This window comes from Strongylocentrotus purpuratus, unplaced genomic scaffold (genome assembly GCF_000002235.5).
Source record: "Strongylocentrotus purpuratus isolate Spur 01 unplaced genomic scaffold, Spur_5.0 spur5_scaffold_5, whole genome shotgun sequence".
Taxonomy (NCBI): domain Eukaryota; kingdom Metazoa; phylum Echinodermata; class Echinoidea; order Camarodonta; family Strongylocentrotidae; genus Strongylocentrotus; species Strongylocentrotus purpuratus.
The window spans coordinates 34,609,922-34,630,800 of NW_022145611.1; the positions used below are offsets into that span (position 1 = coordinate 34,609,922).

The 20,879-nt window shown below is 37.8% G+C and overlaps 1 protein-coding gene across 2 annotated transcripts; it reads right to left on the reverse strand.

Moving 5' to 3' along the window:
- Nucleotides 1-400: 400 nt before the first annotated feature.
- Nucleotides 401-14,668, reverse strand: LOC583727 (serine--tRNA ligase, mitochondrial). Of its 2 annotated transcripts, none has more exons than XM_030998791.1 (12): nt 14,557-14,668; nt 11,554-11,891; nt 10,589-10,675; nt 10,051-10,164; nt 9,584-9,702; nt 9,045-9,201; nt 6,806-6,917; nt 6,208-6,341; nt 4,739-4,851; nt 4,028-4,121; nt 3,506-3,601; nt 401-2,908 (listed from the first exon to the last, which is right to left on the reverse strand). In XM_030998791.1, the coding sequence occupies exons 2-12, from the start codon at nt 11,884-11,886 to the stop codon at nt 2,741-2,743; spliced, it is 1,527 nt and encodes a 508-aa protein (XP_030854651.1). In that variant the 5' UTR covers nt 11,887-11,891; nt 14,557-14,668; the 3' UTR covers nt 401-2,740. The 2 variants fall into 2 exon arrangements, with proteins under 2 accessions (XP_030854651.1, XP_030854650.1); XM_030998790.1 differs by having other exon boundaries at nt 9,036-9,201.
- Nucleotides 14,669-20,879: the final 6,211 nt, after the last annotated feature.

Sequence of the window (20,879 nt, forward strand, 5' to 3'; positions counted from 1 at the left end):
ATATTACTATGAAGTAACATATTGATATTGTAGGTTTTAAATTGCCTAAACATAACACCTACATATTACAAGTCATTACTCACCGACAGAAATTACAAATTGGCTATTTATTGATGGTTTCTGACACATATGGACATATTAAACAAACTAATATACCTTTTTTCAAGTCGGAATCTTAAATGAATCCTGGAGGCTTTTGAGATGATGCCCGTGCACGTTAACATACGTGTGGCAGTCCGAGTGCGAGAGCGATTCCAATATCCATTTACTATATAAACTTACCACTATAATACGTCTTGCCATGGATTGTGTTTTGTCAATACTTTTCCAAGATTTGTTCATAATGTTTATAGACTACTGTTGCACTTGTTTGTATATTATGATTTGGGAGTTGTTGTCAATACTTTACAAGATTTTTTTTCCTCGTACTGTTTGTAGAATACTTTTGCACTTGTTTGTATATTTATGATTTGGGAGTTGTTTTTTTTGTATTTCATTATGTATTTGTAATTCAAACCTGATGTTTTATATCAACATATGTAACAGATAATTAAAAGTAGACAATCATAATGCATATAAGTGGTATAATCAATCATATGTATGAAATGTGCAATATTTAGATTACAAAGGAACCTTTTGGTGGCATTTTTTTTTCAAGCAGGTTGTGATGATTATTTTGTTTACCTTTTCTTTTAAGTTAAGCCATTATTTAAACAAAAAACAATGAATAGTAATTTAATTGACAAAACTGGCATCAAATGCTCTCAAAATTAAAGATAAATATTACATCTTACAAGGCAGTATACAGGATTCAAGTAGTAAATGATATAGAGTCAAATAAGATATCCCTTAGGCATAATATTATGACGATTTTTAAGTGAAGTTGGGAATTGTTTTTTGTTTTCATTGGAAAATAGATACAAGTTTGAGCCATCATTTCTCTTTGGTTGTCAAGTATAAAAAGAAAAGGAATGGATATCATGAAATGCCACCTTAAACTCTTATTCACTTACTTACAAGTTCCATATTGACTTGTTGGCAAGTATTAAACAATTTATGCTGGACTGAAACAAAATGTGCCAAGATGTGCTGATGGAAAAATATATTCCCACTAAATATTGAAAAAATACTGTGTAAACTTTTCCCTGAAACTTGTGACCTTACAACAACTTTTAAACACAGTACTAGACAAATGTAGTATCTTCAGTGCAGTATTTGTTAGATGAATTGTAACATTTATTGTTCATATGGTGATAATCATGGTATTTAGATTAATAAAGCATACAAAAATATAAGTGTCACTGTTGCATTTTTTTTTTTTTTTTTTAGTGTAATGTCTTAGACATTTTATAAATAATCCATATCGGAAAGTTATCACGCACCTACACAAAAGATTTTATTATTTTATGCTGCCCATTGATCCTGAGTGAGATAATTAAATACAAACTTAAATCATGTAATTTCTTGCTTTACAAATTCAGATACAGCGTAAATAATAATAATAATCGCCCATAACCATTCTAAAAGACTGCTCAAGGTACACTATCGCAATAATTATAGAATTATTAAAACTATGACAAACAATTACTGCTTTTTTCTTTTTAAATATTCACCATCTTTCATGATTTGACATTCTTTCCACATTAAACACATAATTCTTTTTGCCTGAATCTATTTATGGGCAATCCAAACGTTTGTCTTTGTGGTGTACCAACAACAGAAACGAAATATAGGACAGTGAAGTATGTTAAAGATATCAGACAAACGATAAAAAATTTACAAATGTTTGAAATATGAGATCGTTAAACCAATGCGAATCTTAAATTGGAATTTTTGTCTGTCAATTCTGTCCTCTTCAGGGACATTCACTGAAAAATTACTTTCCATTTTTCCCCTAAGTGCCTTTCCACTTGGGGCAGAACTAAAAATAAACACCTCATGGATAGCATGTGGTTATCAATCCTCCATAAAGGAAAAGATCCCACTGAGAAAAGAATTTTTAAAAGAAGACCTTTCACTCATTTTGTAAGTCAGAACAACCTTGGAGGTTTCCGCCACCACATCGTAGTGATCTAAGCAACATAGCCGATTTGAAACTCTTGTATTTATAGTGATGACAACTTTCAAAGATTCATAACTGCCTTGTTTGTCTGCCTCCTTCCAAACTTTGACCATATTTACTCTTATTTTTCTGATCACCTTGCTATAATATATGGTTGGACTTCTCTTGAACGGTTCATCACAACCTTCATCACAATAGGTAATAGCTTGCAGATTGATATCTTGACCACTTTCATTTCAAGGGCTACATGACAGCTATAGGCACTTCACTCCTCGTCATTCACTTCCACAGGGACATTTTAAAGACATAATATAAAAACATAATTATAATTATATATAATACATAAATTATAATATAATACATAATTATAACATCGATATTTACAGATAAGTAAGGAACATACAAATAACATAACGGAAGATAAACGCAAAATACAAATATATATACGAATGAGGAAACCGGCAAGAAAAAACAAAGTCTTATGCGGTGCTGGTCCCTTGCGACTTATAAAGAATTTAAACCTATAACACTTAACACCTTACACCTAACACCTGATTGCATACATATACAAATAACATGCTATCCCCAATAAACATAATCAGTTTAACTTGAAAGTTTAGGATTAAGTTTAATTTAGGTCTTCTAACAGCAACTGCTGTTCATAGACTGGAGCTTCCATCATAATCTTGTAAAGTGGAGCTTCCCTGATGCAGGTCTTGTAATCTCTCTCATCCCATCCATGTATGGTTGAAGTGGTTCAGGGATCGTGATGCTCCCATCTCTCTGTTGGTTGTTCTCCAGAATGGCAATGATGAGGCGAGGCACTGCACAGGCTGTACCGTTCAGCTGGTGGGTGGAACACATTCAAACATTGAATGTTCATTGAGAGTAATCATACAAAGATAGGTTTATTTAGTGACCCTATCAATTTCCAACTTTCTTTTTAACAACCGTCTATTCAGTTAATTTTGTTAGTTAACTGAAGGGTTATCGACATATTCTCGGTACTTTTTCAAGTTGGATATTTAATGAATTAGCATATATCATGGTAAACTGACAAAGTCTTAATTTTTGGAACATATTCAGTTTTCATTTCCAGACTGAATTGAAATAGAAATAAAATATTATTTGATGCTTGAGGGATTTGTATTCATATGTATTAGTATGCGCTTCATAAATATTCTCTATTATTATTATTATTATTATTATTATTATTATTATTATTATGTATCACCCTACTGACTTGTTTTAATAACACATATATCGATAGATCTCAATCTCAGTTGAGTTGTTCGGTCATTAAAAAGTTAAGATAAGGTCAAGAATTTCCTATTTATTTCAGCTAGCATTCAGAAATTGCATTTATCCACTACATCTTCTTGATCAACTATTAAACTTGATGGATTGATTGACAAAATTGTTCTAGACATGTAGATGACTTACTGTGTGAGCATATTTAGCTTGGCTCTCTGGGCTTGGTTTATATTGGATGTGTAGTCGCCTGCTCTGGAAGTCTGTGCAGTTTGAAGTACTGGAAACCTTTATGAAAGGCAGAAAAAGGACATCACTGAAATCAAATTATGCCACAATTATCATTTACATTAAAACTAAACAAATCAACAACATAGTGCCTGAGATGTCTGGCATACCTGTCAGGCATACCTGTCCACATAATGAACATTTGTCTACTGATAATTGGTGACTTTTCTGGATATGCAATTTTCACCAAGCTCTCATTACTTTGTTAACCTTAGGCAGGCCTACACTTACTACAGCATGTATTTAAGTATTACATGATAAACGATTCACAATGATTTTCAAATACATTTTCTTAAAATGAAGCTTCACTGCCGAGAGGACGCAAGATTCGCTTCAATTCCTCAACATTGATGTCTGCTGCTCAAGTGTTTCTAAAAATCAATACATTTTGGTATTTTTTCAAGATCTAAAGGTTGAGCTTCTTACCTCTCCATAAGCTTTCCTGTGAGGCATCCAGGCTTCACAGTCAAACTTCCTATATGCAGGAGCTCCTAAGTCATGGGCAGGCATATCTAAGATCCTACAGGTACAATACAAATCAACATCACAGTCAAACTTCCTATATGCAGGAGCTCCTAAGTCATGGGCAGGCATATCTAAGATCCTACAGGTACAATACAAATCAACATCATGCATGAGGCACATGCTCTACTTCAGATGGTGAAATAAATGACCAATAAAATGAACACATCATTCTCTACTTATTGTACCGCTGGACCAGATGCTTTCTCAAATTGTTACTGAAGCCCATTTTCATTGAAACAAAGTGGGTTTTTTCTCTCTCTCTCTCTCGAACTGAAATTCAGGATCATTAGAGTATTCAACTTATTCAGTACATGAAACCCTTGCAAATCTGGCCCACTCAGGAGATTGTTGATAGTTCACTGTATAATTTTCATTTTCATATAGGTGTATTATCGATTTGTATATATATAGCACATAAAACAAAAACAAAAAACATATACCGGTATACAGCACATTTTTGAAGCACAGGTTTGTAAGATTGGTTTAAAAAACTTGGGCATGATTAGAGTTTATGTCTAGAAAGAGACATTTTGCCCAATTTTTTAGAGTTTATTCTGATGGCTTTGCATTTAGAGAGGCTTACAGTAGTACACATTATTTTGCAATTCTTACTGGAAATGCAACCCCAAGTCACTGAAGAGCTCTCGTTCGATCCCTACTAACTCCTGATGGATCTGCTCACTCTCCTTCCCACTCTCATTAGCTGCTACACAGAACATCTCCACCTTAAAAAATGAGAAAACATTTCATGAACTTGAATCACTTTTTAAATTGAAAGTGCCATGATTTCTAAACTACCTTTATTCGAGGTAGTCAACCTTAAGTCTAATTTTCATCATTGCATTCAACGCTGTATATATCTTGAAGAATTGATCAGATTTTCCAGCATTTCATGAAAACAGAATTTTCTGACTATTCCATATTTCCCTGATGGAGTTCTAAAAATCCATATCAAGCCAATCACCCAGTGAATATGTTTTGGACATTTGCCAAAATATAGAGACTCACTTATTTCTTTTGGGGTCACAGAAATCCCCAGTTTTCCCTAATTTGAGATATTTTCTCAAATTCCCCGAGATTCCCCTTATTTCCAGGATAGCTGGGAACCCTGTATTACTAAACAACAAAAACAATCAAACTTTACAACTTTACAAACTTTAATGTGTAATATAAATAGTAGACGATGTCATAAGTCATATTTGAGTAATATCCTTAAACTAGATGGACCTTCGACCGCGCGCAGTCGAAAATGATGCCTCCGCCATGGAGCAATTTTACAAACAAAAACAAAAATGAGCTATTTTTGTATACATAAATTTAATCCGTTCATTGGCTCTGCAAGATAAATACATGACCCAAGTTTGGCGGGAATCCATCAATGGGTTATTGAGATAAAGCGATCACGAGCTATTTTTGAATACATAATGAGCCCTGTGACCTTTGACCTTGGATCTTGTTACCCCAAAATCTAATCAGTTCATTGGCTCTGCAAGATACATACATGGCCCAAGTTTGGCGAAATCCATCACTGGGTTCTTGAGATAACGCGATCACAAGCTATTTTGCATACATAATGTGATCTTTGACCTTGGATCTCGTGAGCCCAAAATCTAATCAGTTCATTGGCTCTGCAAGATACAAACATGACCCAAGTTTGGCGGGAATCCATCACTGGGTTCTTGAGATAACGCGATCACAAGCTATTTTGCATACATAATGAGCCCTATGACCTTTGACCTTGGATCTCGCGACCTCAAAATCTAATCAATTCATTGGCTCTGCAAGATACATACATGACCCAAGTTTGGCGGGAATCCATTAATGGGTTCTTGAGATAACACGATCACGAGCTATTTTGCATACATGATGAGCCCTGTGACCTTTGACCTTGGATCTCGTGAGCCCAAAATATAATCAGTTCATTGGCTTTGCAAGATACATACATGATCCAAGTTTGACGGGAATCCATCTGTCGGTTCTTGAGATAACGCGATCACGAGAACAGGACGTACGGACGGGACGTATGGACGGACGGAGGCATAAAAAGAATGTATAAAATGCCACATGGTCCCAAATAATACCTTTGTAAACTGATGTACTCTATAGAGCCCTCTAGCATCAGCGCTGTGAGCTGTCTCAGCTCGGTAGCAACGACTCACAGCAGCTATTCTCAAGGGAAGTTCTGCCATGGGTATTGTCTTATTCATCAAATATCCTGCAAACAATTAAATACAACGATAGGGTTTACCTACATTATTCATATTTCATAATATCATTAGATGGAGTCAAGCACATTCACAATTACCAACTGCAGGTCACTGATTTTGCAAGTGTTTTAAAAGTACATGTATAGCTAAATGTGACAGTGAAATGAACATAAGCAAAGACTTGATTTAGGTATTGCGCACTTGGCCTCGTACATTGTGTGAACCAGGAATTGTATTTTTTGAAATATAATATTGAATTATTTTTGTGCAATGGTTGACAAATCCTGCCATGAAATAACTTTAGTTTATTAACTATTACAAAATCTATCTCGTAAATCCTGCACTCAAGATATACAATATATATTTTCAATGACAAACATTCCTCTTTACAGATTTGATCCTTGAAATTTCAATCAAAATAATCCCCCCCCCCAAAAAAAAAACAAAAACAAAAAAATATGTGGTTAATGACCTGCAATGCCTACTTCAGCAGTCCCAGCTAACCACAAATCACTGTTATGATACTCCGGTGATAGAGGATACACCTGTGTGTGAAGACCTTCGGTTCTCATTCCACAAGCTTCCTGAACAACAAATCAGAGACAATAGAATATGGAAAGTACTCAACATAGATCTCTTTTTCACAAACTTTAACAATTTGTAATAAAATCATTGATCAATAAAGGGCAATCCAACCCTTTGCAATATTAAAGTTCATTTGAATGAAAGAGTGTAGAGGTATTGTGGTCGAGTGGATACGTCGCCGGACTGTCGATCACAAGGTCCGAGGTTCGAGTCCCGCCGCAGCACTAATGTCCTTTGGCAAAACATTGATCTACATTTGCCACACTCCACCCAGGTGAAGTAAATTGGTACCTGGTATTAATTTATTCCTTGAAATGCAACACGCGTAACAGCTGCACTGCTAAAGCCAGGGTAATTTATTATGCTGCATTATTGTAGAGCGCTTTGAGACTTCTGATAAAGTAAGTGTTAGGCGCTATATAAGCAAATATAATTAATTATAATAAAGCAGAAAAATTCGAGAATTAGAATGCCGAAAGAAAATTGATAAAAAAGATGAATGTTTGAAATATGAGATCACTACAGCTATGCAAATCTCAAATTGGCAATTCTGTCAGTGGATTGTGATGAAGTGACGGATAACTCTCCGATTTGTATTGTACAAAAAAATCACTAATTTCTGTGTTTCTCCAAGTGTCTTCACCCTTGGGGCACTACTCAAAACTAGATGGAACTTCGACTGCGCCCAGTCAAAATGATGCCTCTGTCATAGAGCAATTTACAAACCAAAACAGAAGAAATTTTTTAAATTCAAGTTCAATTGTAATCCATTAACAGGTTCTCAGAATATTGTGATTACAAGCAATTTCTCATATACATATATGACCCTTTGATCTTTGACCTCATGACCCTAACATCTACTCAGTTCATTGGCTCTGCAAGATGTCCCGAGTTAAATAGTAATCCATCTGTCAGTTCTAATGAGAATGCGTTCACAAGCTATTTTTGCATACATAATGAGCCCATGACCTTTGACCTTTGACCTCATGACCAAAGAATCTACTCAGTTCATTGGCTCTGCAAGATGCATACATGATCTAAGTTTGGCAGGAATCCATCAATCTGTTCTAATGATAATGCAATCACAAGCTATTTTTGCATACATAATGAGCCGCATGACCTTTGACCTTGACCTCATGACCCCAAAATCTAATCAGTTCATCGGCTTCGCAAGTAACATACATGACCTAAGTTTGGCAGGAATCCTTCAATCGGTTCTTGAGATAACGCGATCACGAGCAGTTTTTGCATACATAATGAGCCCTGTGATCTTTGACCTTTGACCTCGTGACCCCAAAATCTATTCAGTTCATCGGCTCTGCAAGATACATACATGACCAAAGTTTGGCAGGAATCCATCAATCGGTTCTTCGGATAACGCGATCATGAGCTGTTTTTGCATACATAATGAGCCCTGTGACCTTTGACCTTTGACCTCGTGACCCCAAAATCTAATCAGTTCATCGGCTCTGCAAGATACATACATGACCAAAGTTTGGCAGGAATCCATCAATCAGTTCTTCAGATAACGCGATCACGAGAACGGGACGTACGGACGGACGGACAACCAGAAAACATAATGCCTCCGGCTACTTCGTAACGGAGGCATAAAAACATTTTTGAGAGTTATTATAACAGGTTCTCTGAAAAAAAATGATCTTCCCAAGCAATACATTTTCAACAACAACAACAACAAAAATTGATTTTTAGTCATTTTGTGTTTTTAGAACATTTGGGAAAGTTGTACGCCACTACATCACAGGAGATTACAGATTCAGCCAATTTGAAGAGCCTTACACTCATGGACTGATACATTCTTATACAGTAGGCTTGCGGTTGCAAAGGAGGCGTGATGGCTCAGTCGGTAGAGCAGTGGTCTTGTAATCTGGTGACCCGGGTTCGAAACCAAGTCGATGCGCTAGTGCCCTTTGGTAAGGCATTAATCCTCATTACCAGGTCCCTTGGAGAGGACCTAATGCCGTCGGTCTTCAGGTTGCTTACTAACAAGCATCTATTGCTGTCACGTAAAATAACCACCACCACCACCACCATTATGTGAGAGAGGGGGGAGGATTGGGGAGACCTGGAGAGGATGAGAAAGGGTTAAGTTTACTTACAATACTTACGAAAACGACTGGTTTGATGAGATCAGGGACTTTGATGATCTTAAAGCCATGGTTCTTGATTAACCTGTCTAATGTAAACCTTACGAGGGCATCCTCTAGCATTGATCCAGCACCTTTCAAGAAGTAAGACCTATGACCGGTAGTATGTCCAAGATTCCTACAGAGATAGAGAGAGATCAAGCCTTGAGATAAGCTGGATTGAATGGACATCTTCTACATATCTGTTAACAATTAAAAAAAAAATTAAAGTCTGATTGCCTATATTGCCTATATTTATAACTAATTGTCCTTCTTGCAAACTGAGCTGATTTTGTAAAATTTTATCAGGATTGAAGGGGGGGAAATTGAAATCAAAACACAATAGAATACTGGTGCTGCACTGATCAATCAAATAGACTTTGTTGGTTTGTTTTTCATGAAGACTATCTTTGAAACTGTAAATACTCAAACTTTTTTTTTCTCCAAAAGGAATATTATTTCAGCATTTTATTGTCTACAAAAGTTTACATTTTCTCTTTCTTGAAGGAATATTGACTTACTTTAATCTGATGATGTCTAAATCTTCACCAAGCTCCACATGTCCCTTGATGGGAAAGTCAAATGATCTCTTCTCATTTATTTCTTCTATTAACACAGGATCAGCATCTTCAGTCAAAGGCTGTTTAATAGAATATATAAATATAAGAAACAGAATAGACATAGATGAAAGACATCTATCACCGGAACAGGTAACTATCGTTGCAATTATTTCATCATCAAATTGAGGAGTTCGAAAATCATTGTCTCACGTTGAAAAGACTAATGTCTCATTTCTTTAGTCAAAATATATACACCTCTGTACTCATAAGAACTAAGAAATAATGATCATGATTTTTTTTTTCTTCATTATTGACAAAACACAATTTTAAAATGCAGTTTTTCCTACAAACACAAACAAGGTGCTTGTACAAGATCAGTTTCTCAGCTTAGAGGGGCATCTGCATATACTTGTTAGATGAAGTCTTACCACATCAGGATGGATTGAATTTGGAATGGCCACTGCAATCCGATAGAAGTCATTTTGTGCTCTATCAAGCTGGTTCTTTTTCTCCTTCAACATACTTTCCAATTCCTTTGTGTTCTGAGGAAAAAGAAGAAAGGCACTGCACAATTCTTAAAGCAAATAAGAAAAGAAGCAGTTTCACTCCTAAAGTAATTACGAGATCCTGCTACATACAGTCATGTCATTCATATATTAAAAAAAAAATTAAAAGCATGTCGCTCAGTGATCTGTAGTTTTTCTTTTTCTTTTTGAGGGGATATGTGTTCTACAGATAATATAAATGTATACTCTGTTTACCTATGAATCAATTGTTAGAGAGGGCTTTGCACAGCTCAATTCATGGTTGGGTACTTCTTTTATGTGGATTCATTCAGATATTTCAAATATTTTTTGTAGCAAAACTGAAACTTCATATCAAAAAGTATCTTGTTACCTTGGAGGTTATTTTTTTTCATTAAATAAAAAAATGAATCAGCTATTTATTATAATATCAAGTACATACCAATCCTTTGTCTATATCAGTTTGTAGTCTAAGTTGAACATCATGGACATCCTCTTGTATGAGCTGGAATTCTTTCATCTTTTTAAGCTAACAGGAAAAAAGACACATATGCATACAAATCACTTTGATTTACTTAGTATTGACATTACAGGTATGACTGGATATCAACTTTATATATCAAACTGAAACTAAATGATTTTCTCATTCTGAGAAATTCCTCTAAAATTGAAGATTACCTCCTTCCATCTTTCATCATAACTTGTTGAATACTAGGCCAGATATAACTTGGGTCTTGGGGGCTAAATCTATGTGTTATTCCAAGAATAAGATTGTGTTCAATTATTTAAAAATACTACTCTGGTATCTTTCTTCTTTAATTGTTTGTTTGTTTATTTGTTGTTGTTTTGTGTTTTTGGGGTATAATATAAGTATACCGGAGTGTTGGCTCAGTCAGTAGAGCGTCCGCCTCACAACCGGGAGGTCGTGGGTTCGAACCCCGGCCGCATCATACCAAAAGACGTTAAAAGATGGGAGTTGTTGCTACCTTGTTTGGCGTTCAACAATAAGGGATAGAGCAACGTCGATCTGGCGCTGCTCAGTGGCTGCCGGGCTCACGATCAATTGGGCAAAAAGAATTTCCGTTTCGGTTTAATAAAATTTGGAGTGGAGTATTAGGCTATTATTATAAGCATTGAAATATTGACCAAAGTGAAATAGTATTTTAGCATGTTGAAAGTAAGTAATGAAACATCAATAACCTTTGATGGAACCCTTGTTGGAAAGACTTTACAAATAGTGTTTCTTTTGTGAGATCCTTAGTCCTTACCCTTGGTATGTGACTATTGCACCAGAGAGAACCCTGCTGGTCATACAAGTCCTATTCTTTAAATTCACCCGAGAGGTAATAATCTAAGTTGAACATACATCTTTAATTTAATTCCAAAGCTGCTAAAAAAAAACCTTACAACTTCATGAACATCAATTTTGCCCTTCCTGTGGCTGATACGGTCTGCAATAACCTCCGCATTTTGAGCAAGAAAATCTAGATCAATATCCGGCTTGAAATCAGACGAGAACATCAAGTCCTTCTTCTGATCCCCCTTGGGAATGGTTGCTAGGGTCCTGGATGGGTAACTAGCCCTGCAGCACTGACTACATATCCTCTGGATAGGTGACCTAACACGGTGTGTATTCATCCATCTCAAGGGGACAGTTGGGGGCACCGAGGTGTTCTTGAACTGTCTGTGGATATGCCATAATCTTCTGAGTTGCTTTGAGTAGCTGGAGATACTGGCCATTTTATCTGTGAAAGTAAATTAGATGGATATTAAATGATATTGGAAAGTAGCTTGTGCTGTTGTTAATATATAGCCTTGGTCATAGTCTCATAGACCTCCTTCTTTTCCCCCTGCTTCTTACCTCTTCTTTTTCTTCTCCCTTCTTCCTCTCCTCCTCCTTTTCCCTCTTATCTTTCTTCCTCTTCTCTTCTCTTCTCTTCTCTTCTCTTCTCTTCTTTTCTTTTCTCTTCTCTTTTCTTCTTTCCTCTCCTCCCTCCTCCTCTCCTCCTCCTTTTCCCTCTTATCTTTCTTCATCTTCTCTCCTCCCTCCCTCTCCCTCCCTCCCTCCTCTCCTCCTCCTCCTCCTCCTCCTCCTCCTCCTCCTCCTCCTCCTCCTCCTCCTCCTTCTTCTTCTTACTCTTACTTAGGAATAATAATGTATTAAACCTACACTTTATCTATATGCATTAGCATTGACCATTATGTGTTGCTGGTGTGATGATCATTGACATTGGCATTGCAAGTAAATCAGGTAGACTCCTCATCACTACAGACGGACCTGACAAATCTCATCTTGTGGGCTGAGAAGTGGCAACTACCCTTCAACCAAAGCAAGTGTGCAGTTATTCACCTGGGTAGAAACAACAGAAAGGACAATTACCACATGAAAGGAGAATAAGTCAAGATATCCACTCTTGAAAAAGACCTGGGTGTACAAGTAGATGTCGAACTTAAGTTCCATGAACATGTATCTATGGCAGTAAACAAAGCATACCAACTCCACGTTGAAAGGGTCCAGAGGAGAGCGACAAAGATGATGCCAGAGACGAGAGAACTTCCCTACACAGACAGGCTAAAGATTTTCGACCTACACTCCTTGTACTATAGGAGACGGAGAGGCGATGCTATTACAGTCTTCAAAATACTAAAGGGCTTAGTAAAGCTGGACCCAAGTCACTTCTTCACCTTATCACTGAATACTCGAACCCGAGGACACTCTCTAAAGATTTTCAAGGAAAGGTCTCGTCTAAACATAAGGAAATGCTTTTTCAGCAACAGAGTGGTGTCCGACTGGAATAGTCTCCCTCAAGAAATAATTGACTCAAACTCCATTAATATCTTCAAGATGAGACTGGATAAGCACTGGTGGTCTGAGCGATTTGAATTAAGTTAATTTGATATGATCAAAACCGTCCTAAACCTGCGCATGTGCAATGAGTTAACCTCTAGAACATAACCAACCCTGAAGAAGTGACAGAGGATTACAGGATCTACCTCTCCTCGTATCATGATGATGATGATGATGAAGTTTTTGGCAACTCAACCACAAATAAATCTGTGATAAATCTTCAATTAAAACATGAATACAAATCAGTAATATCATTTGAAAAATTAAACACATGTACCATCAGCGGCGCTAAATCCGCTAATGTACTTTCGCACCTGGGGGGTGTTTCACAAAGATCCTAAGTTGAACTTATCTCTAAGTTGGACTTAAAATTTATGGGAAGCCATTAGCATCCTTGAAAACATTTTGTAATTTTTTTTTAGAAGGCATAAAATGTTGATTCAAATCATTCATATTTTCTATTATCATGGGAGATTTCATGTTCTTGATGTGGCATTGATGAAAAGTCTGAAATACTCCAATTTTTGCTTTTGAATATATTTCATTTTAAGGCTCCAATGGCTGTCCATACTTTTTAAGTCCAACTTAGTGTTAAGTTCTACTTAGGATCTTTGTGAAACACTCCCCAGGTGTGTTCAATTTCAATTTCAATTTTCAATTTCAATTTATTTCAATTTCAATTTATTTGCTCATAAAAATCCAGAAAACACGTGCAAACATTCATAAATCAACATGATACAAAGGATAAAATTCACAAGAAAAATTAATAACAAAGTATACATTTAGATTAAGTATGAGAGGGACAGCAAGAAAGGAACAAGCCTTGTGATTAGCTGACCCTGTAACATAATACATTAAGGACGCTACAAAAAATAACAAATCACTTACAACAACATAAAGGGGGGGGGGTATACCTATACATTTAAACAAACAAACTTGGTGAATACCTGTCTAAAATAAAGTGCCTAGATTTTATTTATCATTCAGTCACACGCAACCTGTGTGTAGAGTCGACTAGAGTCTAGACTATGGTCAGATAGCCTAGTCTAGAATAGAGTGGGAATGAGGAAACCAATGCACAATGCATGACAGAATGAAGCACATGTGGTGGTGGTGCGAAGTACATTTCTCTACTCTCTACTACTCTAGCGCCTCATTATCATCATCATGCATCAGCAGACATCATGATTCATGGACATTGATTGAACTTTGAAATTGAAGTGGTTCTAAAAATTTCAAACATTTGAAATCAGAAATATCATTACGAAACAAGAAAACACATTCATCAGACGGTGATATCACAAACTCTTACATCTACTCCTAGTCTACATGGTCTAGAGAGAGGAGGCGACCCTTCCCAAATAAGATCGAACGAAAGAGACAGAGGGGTCTAGGCCTAGCCTACTCCTAGTCCTACGAGTGGGACTACAGCTAGTAGGACAGTATGCATTTATACACTAGGCCTATCTAGATTCCCGTTTAGACTGCAAGACTTTAGTAGTTCCTACCGAATGCTGTATCTGCGAGGCTCATTTTATCATATCCAATTACAAAGTACCTACCATTTAATATTTGGCGCTAGTGTACATACAGGTCAAAAGTTACTCCGAGACCCAGAAGAATAGATCACATCACAAGCAGCGCTTCACAAGCAGCCAACCGAGCGGTATGGCGGGCCAAGCATGCCAATATTCGTATAGCTATAATCCAGCCATCGGATGGACGTATGAATTTTAACCAGAGGGTTTTGGCTGGAATAAGCACATGTTTGCAGGCGCGTACGCAGGTTTTTTTCAAGGGGGGGAGGGGGGGGGGGGGGTAACATTTATAAATCGGGCCGAAAATTTCGCAACGACTCATCCAGCCGCTGAATAAGCGGGGGGGGGGGGGGGGGGGGGGGGGGGGGGGGGGTCTCGAAATTTGAAAATTTGACATTTTGCTCCGTTGGGGGGGGGGGGGTAAGGTTGCCTTTTTTAGGTCAGCCATAGGATTAATTTTTTTTTTTTTTTAATTATTTTTTTTATTGGAAACGCCCCAATTTCAAAAAATGAAATGGAAGCTCTCATTACCAATCATGTGAAAGAATATGTTTTGACTAATACATGACGATAAAAAATTTGCCGGGAAACCGCCTACTAATTCATATATTTGGTAAATTTGTTTCTCTCATGGTCTGTGAGAGATATAGGGTAGTCACATATACATCTTTCTGTGTATAGTGCTTGTAACTTTACGAAGAATGGGCCAAATTTCCTATCATTTTGATGATTCCAGAACCTTGCAGATGCTAGATGCTAGATGATCAACCTTTTCTGATCGATTCCTCAACGTTTCTTTCATATAATGCAATCGCATGACCATAACTGGTCTTAACCTTTGAGACAGTTTTATACTATATTTCACAGTATTCGAATAAAAAAAATAAAATAAAATAAATAAAAAAAAAATAAAAAAACCAAAAAGGGGGGGGGGGGGTTAACCCCCCAAACACCCCCCCCCCCCCCTGCGTACGCGTCTGGTAAGAGGTCACTTTACCAAAATGTCTGGTAAAGGGGTACTTTTCGTGCGACAAAGTCCGGCCCGAGAATTGTAAGAAAAGAGGGTGTATCTGACTTTCACCCGGAGATTTCTTTAAAAAGGGGGTGTTTTTTCTTTTTTTTCTCTCTCATCTCTTTGGACTCCTGAGAAATTATTCCGAATTTAGGGGGGTAAATTGAGCATTTTTCCGAATTTAGGGGGGTCTCCAAGGCAGGAAAAGCCCGCGAAAGGGGGGTTCGGAAATGTTGGCAGTCCTCAGATAGGGGGTGCTTTCAAAAAGAGGAAACAAGCATATGGGGGCCGGGAGTACACTACATCATGCATCAGGCATCGATTCATTCAATAACATTCAGTTTTAGACTTAGAACGTTACTCGGCCCAAGTTCCTTACTAAGTATAACAATGAATGTTTCTGAATGAATTGATGATGCATGTAGTGTACTTACGGTACTTACCACAATGAATAACAAAATCCACGACCATGAAAACAGATGAAACTTCGACATGATGTAAAATGTCACTCCAAAGTTCAAACACGTGTCCTCCTTTATGCAAAAGTAAAGGTAACTCGGGTTTAAAATGTGCAGGGGCGGATCTAGCTTTTTGCCAAGGGGGGGGGGGGGGGGGGTTGACCCATGCAGTGACGGATCCAGGATTTTCTAAAAATCGCGGCGTTTTACTGTTATACTTTTTCTTCTTCTTTTTTTTTCTTTTCCCCCTTCTACCCCCCCCCCCTTTTCCCCCGGCTTTTTCCCCCTTGGCCGCCCAAACCCCCTAGATCCGCCCCTGATGTGCATGTACGCAGCTCTTACATGTTGTTGCTGTATCAGGTAATCAACTTAAAAGATCTGTGGTAGTCAACTATAGCCTTTGCACATTTCGAAGGCTGTTCCCAGTAACCAAAACTGGTGATGCTTCTCATAGCAATAATCAGAAGAACAATATTCAAAATAGTCTCGTGACGAGAGGTGGATTAGTTAATGGGGGGGGGGGGTGTTTATGTTAACCCCAACGTTTAAAGTACTCGTTGAATGTAAAGCCTATTATTTAAAAATCTGAAATCCATTTGAAGACACTTGCACATCAAATGTCCAAACAACAAAACATAATAATAATAAACGATATGGAGAATCATTATCAAAATAGGTATTGCTGAGGATTTTCTCAGATGACATGCACCTTTAAAATGTCAAACATTCGATTTAGCAAATCTAGCTTTTCAATTCGAAACGCAATCACTGAAAGTATACTCTTTTACATGTCGCCATCTTGCGTTGCAAATCCATGTATGTCTTGTCACTTTGACCATGAGAGGGAAGCCACGACTGATATAAGGTAGACATCGACAATGATATTTTAAATTGAGTATAATAATTTTTAAGAAAAAGCTTGAAAATAATGAGATAAAACAACGGAATAAAAGAAGTATTACTACAAGCACTTCAAATTTTAAAGTAAGAGATCAATACCAAAGAAGAGAAATTAGAAGAGTCAATGTTATTAGAGTGAAGGTGGCGATAAGAAACGTCGAAGAAAAGATATCAGCATGACGAATAGGGGAGCAAAAGTTTTAGAAATCAATCCGTGTAGAGAGCGTAGTTTCGATGTTGGAGCCAGAAGCTCATCATGGAACATGGTCATAACGGGTTCTCGTCTATCATCCCACGGGCCAGCTAGCCGAGGTCAGGCTTTAGAGACACGGTGACGACTAGACCCCTGATATATGGGCCCATTAGTTTGCCAAATTGACGACAATATTTTCAAATAGTCATGGCAGGCGTACGACGGGACATAAATCAACCGCCAAACGTGCGCAACACCTTAAATTGGACGTAGTCATTATTCGCTCATACTGATTTGTTTTGTCCACAATCATAAAGGTATGACTGAAGATATACGAAAAACTCTGAATATCAGTGACATAATTGCATAAAAACTACAATGCCAATTCATGGAGGAACGAGAGGGCAAAGCTAATAATAGGTGTTAGTTACATGAATCTCCAATATGAAGAAAACAAGTAAAAAAAACACTTAAATAGTTCATATTAACTTGTAGGTAATTAAAAGAAAACAAATCATAACAATAATGGTGATATAGTGAGTGAAAGACAGTTTGTTTACATCCACCTTTTAATCAACTTATATTCTGCAAACATCGGAACATTCCATTCACTGTGAACGAAACTATCCCCCCCCCCTCTCTCCCCCCCCCCCCACCTCCCGATAAAACCCAGTACTAACTTTAATATATTTCACAATGCATCTTATTCAGTCATGGCCATGATTAGGTGTAATTTGAACCCTAACAATTGTCATTCCAATCTGAAACGGTGTATGAATCCGCAGTCAGGGTATTTATTTTTTTGTAATGCTTTTACATTGGCGTAGCATGGATCTAGTCTCTGAGGGGCACTGGTATCAGGGGGAGGAACACGGATCTTCTCTGTTAATGATATGCAAATTACTTCTACTAGGGAACCGATTAGGGAAACATATTCGTTTGTCTTCCCTTCCTTATACTACAGATCCCTTTCTTTTTCTCTCCTTTTCCTTTCCCTACATTTTTGTTGTTGTTGCCATTAGATGGGGAGGGGAGGGAAGGGGGAGGAGAGGGGAGGGGAGGGGTGTTGCGCCCGTACCGATTTTTTTTTTTTTTTTTTTTTTTGGGGGGGGGGGCTATTTTGAACCCCCGGAAGTGATGTTTTCCTGGCATCTACTAACACAATGGAGAACATAAAAAGCATTGCACGATAACGTCTTTTTAAATCAAGTAACAGTTTAATACACAGTTTTATCCAAAGTTATCATAATGTGTTTGGTTAAGTTACCAGATGAGTTGAATATCTTCTCACAATATTTGCACTTGAAAGGTTTCTCTCCAGTGGGCGTTTTTTTTTTTTTTTTTTTTTTTTTTTTGGCGGCCCAAGGGGGGGGGGGGGGGGGTTTGAACCCCCTAACCCCCCCCCCCCCCGTAGATCCGCGCCTGCATTGTAAACGGACTAAATCTTTCTCGAATGTAACACAACATTATTGTTATATTACTTCATAAAAATACAACATTTATTTTCTTATTGATTTGATATCTTCGGGCAACACCTAATATTTTGCTTCAATACTCTGTCAAAGCCAAGTGTGCCTTTAGTGCACACGATCCGTTATAGAATAAAGAAAAAATGGTTCTCTGTGTTACTTTACAAGAACATGCATGGCTTACATGCAGCGCAATATCTCCTGGTTTCTGTTCCGTTGATGCGGCTTTATTAAAATTGACGAATGTTTAAAAATTGAGGAAACTGGTGCGCTGCATGATTTACACAAAACAAGTATTGAATTTCTTCTCCTGCTGCCACACTGACAAAGCTTACGTCAGTTCCATAGGGATAAAAATATAATGAGCGAGGAAACAAGAAGCTCCGAAAGAAAATGAAAGGTTGAGTTATTGCTTATACAGAGAGATGTCGTCACAACGTTATGTTCGAGTCGTTATCACAAAAAGTCATAAAAGTTAGTGCCGCAAAACGTAGTGAATTCATGTCGAGATAAGTCTCTTTAGAATAATGAAAAAATCTTGACGAAAGATGCTTTGACAAGACGCATTCACATCTATGCTGACACTTTATTACAACCAGAATAATGAGACGGCGACTGGCAAGCCCCAAAACATGATACCAGTCTCATGTAATGAATGCTCTTATCTGTTTATATACACGAGATAATGGCGATGCGTTACCATGTTATGTGACAAATGCACTTCTTGCTCCATTTCTCAAAGTAAATCAACACCATAGATACAGCAGGTATAAGAAGTGACAAAAACTATGCATTACTCAGTCTGTTGTCAGGACACGAATCAGTTATATTTTATCACTCAAAGACAAATAGAGATGAAACAAAGGCCTACAATATTGCGACTAAACTTTTGTCAAAGTTAAGTCAAGTTTAGTCCATCTTGAATTGCAAACTATTTTAGTAATTAGCAAAAAGGAAGTATCTGCAGAACAATATTGCATAATTTTTGTTTTCCTTTTCTGGACTTACGTTTTGAACACTACCAAATGAGTGATAATTATGTAGCTTTGAATTACCCATGCGAAGATGATAGTAGAGTCTTCAATCATGTCACTCCTCCAAGTCTTCCCTACTAGGGAGATAGAGACACAACAAAGACAGGGGATGCCCCCACCCAGGCGCGAACGCAGGGGGGGGGGGCGGTGGAGGTTGAACCCCCTTCAATTTTTTATGTGTGTATATTGGAGCAACCCCCTCCCCCTCTGTGATCTTTTTAATATTTTATTTTAATTTTAAAAAATATATATATATATATGCCATTGACTGACCTAAAAAGGTGACCTTACCCCCCCCCCCCCCCTCGACGGACCAAAATGTCAAATTTTAATATTCCGAGACCAAAAAAAAATAATAAGTGTCCTCTTACCCCCCCCCCCCCTCCCCCCTCCCCCCTTATTCAGCGGCTGGCGGAGTTGTTGCAATTTTTGGGGGATAAAAAAAGTGTCCTCTTACCCACCCCCCCCCCCCACCGCTTATTCAGCGGCTGGCTGGCGAAATTTTCGGCCCGATTTAAAAATATTAACCCCCCCCCCCCCCTTGAACAAAATCCTGCGTTCGCTACTGCCCCCACCCTCTTCCAACAAAACAATATCTCTTTGCGTTTATATTGGAACACTCAAAGTACTCAAAGTTGCCCAACAATCAGGGGGGGGGATACCAGTCACCTAGAAGCGACTTTTTGTCATTGAGGGTTCTGAGGGGTACATTTTTCACTCCAAAATTATATGATAAGTAAGAAGAAGGGGAAATCCTTGCATGTTTTGGGGAGCAATTTAAATCCAAAATTTACTGCAAGCACGCCAGCACTCAACACTCCCAGTTCGTGAATGTGGATTCATTAACTATAATTGCAGAAAGTCGTGTATTTATCAATATCTCGGCGCCATTTCATTGCATCAAGAAACGAAACGTTGTTTAAGTCAAGAAGACCCTCTCTGGATGGACTCGAGACGATCAGATCATGGACTCATAAAAAGTTATTTTTTAAGTCCATTATCAGATCATGACAATCTGCATCAGACTAACTTCCATTTCCCTAAATACAACCCACTTTCTCATGCGTCATTTAGAAATTCCCTGGACATGGGCGTAGCGCGACTCCAGACTTTGAGAGGTCTGTAACTGGCAACATTGGAGGGGGCACCTGTGTTGGATGAAACACAAATTAGGTAAGCGTGTGAGAGGGGCGTCCTATCATCGACTGTTTAAGTTCGCATCTACCCTCTACCTTCCTGTCTCTCCACCCCCCTTTTCTCCACAATTCCTTGGGGGAATGG

Bases quoted from the DNA above. Each gene is read 5' to 3' on its own strand.
- LOC583727 (XM_030998790.1), bottom strand. From the start codon at position 11,886: ATGGCCAGTATCTCCAGCTACTCAAAGCAACTCAGAAGATTATGGCAT. The intron at 10,676-11,553 runs GTAAGGTTTTTT...TTTTCCTGTTAG, and splicing joins AAATTGATGTTCATGAAGTT to CTTAAAAAGATGAAAGAATT. The intron at 9,202-9,583 runs GTAAGTCAATAT...CTATCTCTGTAG, and splicing joins TTAGACATCATCAGATTAAA to GAATCTTGGACATACTACCG.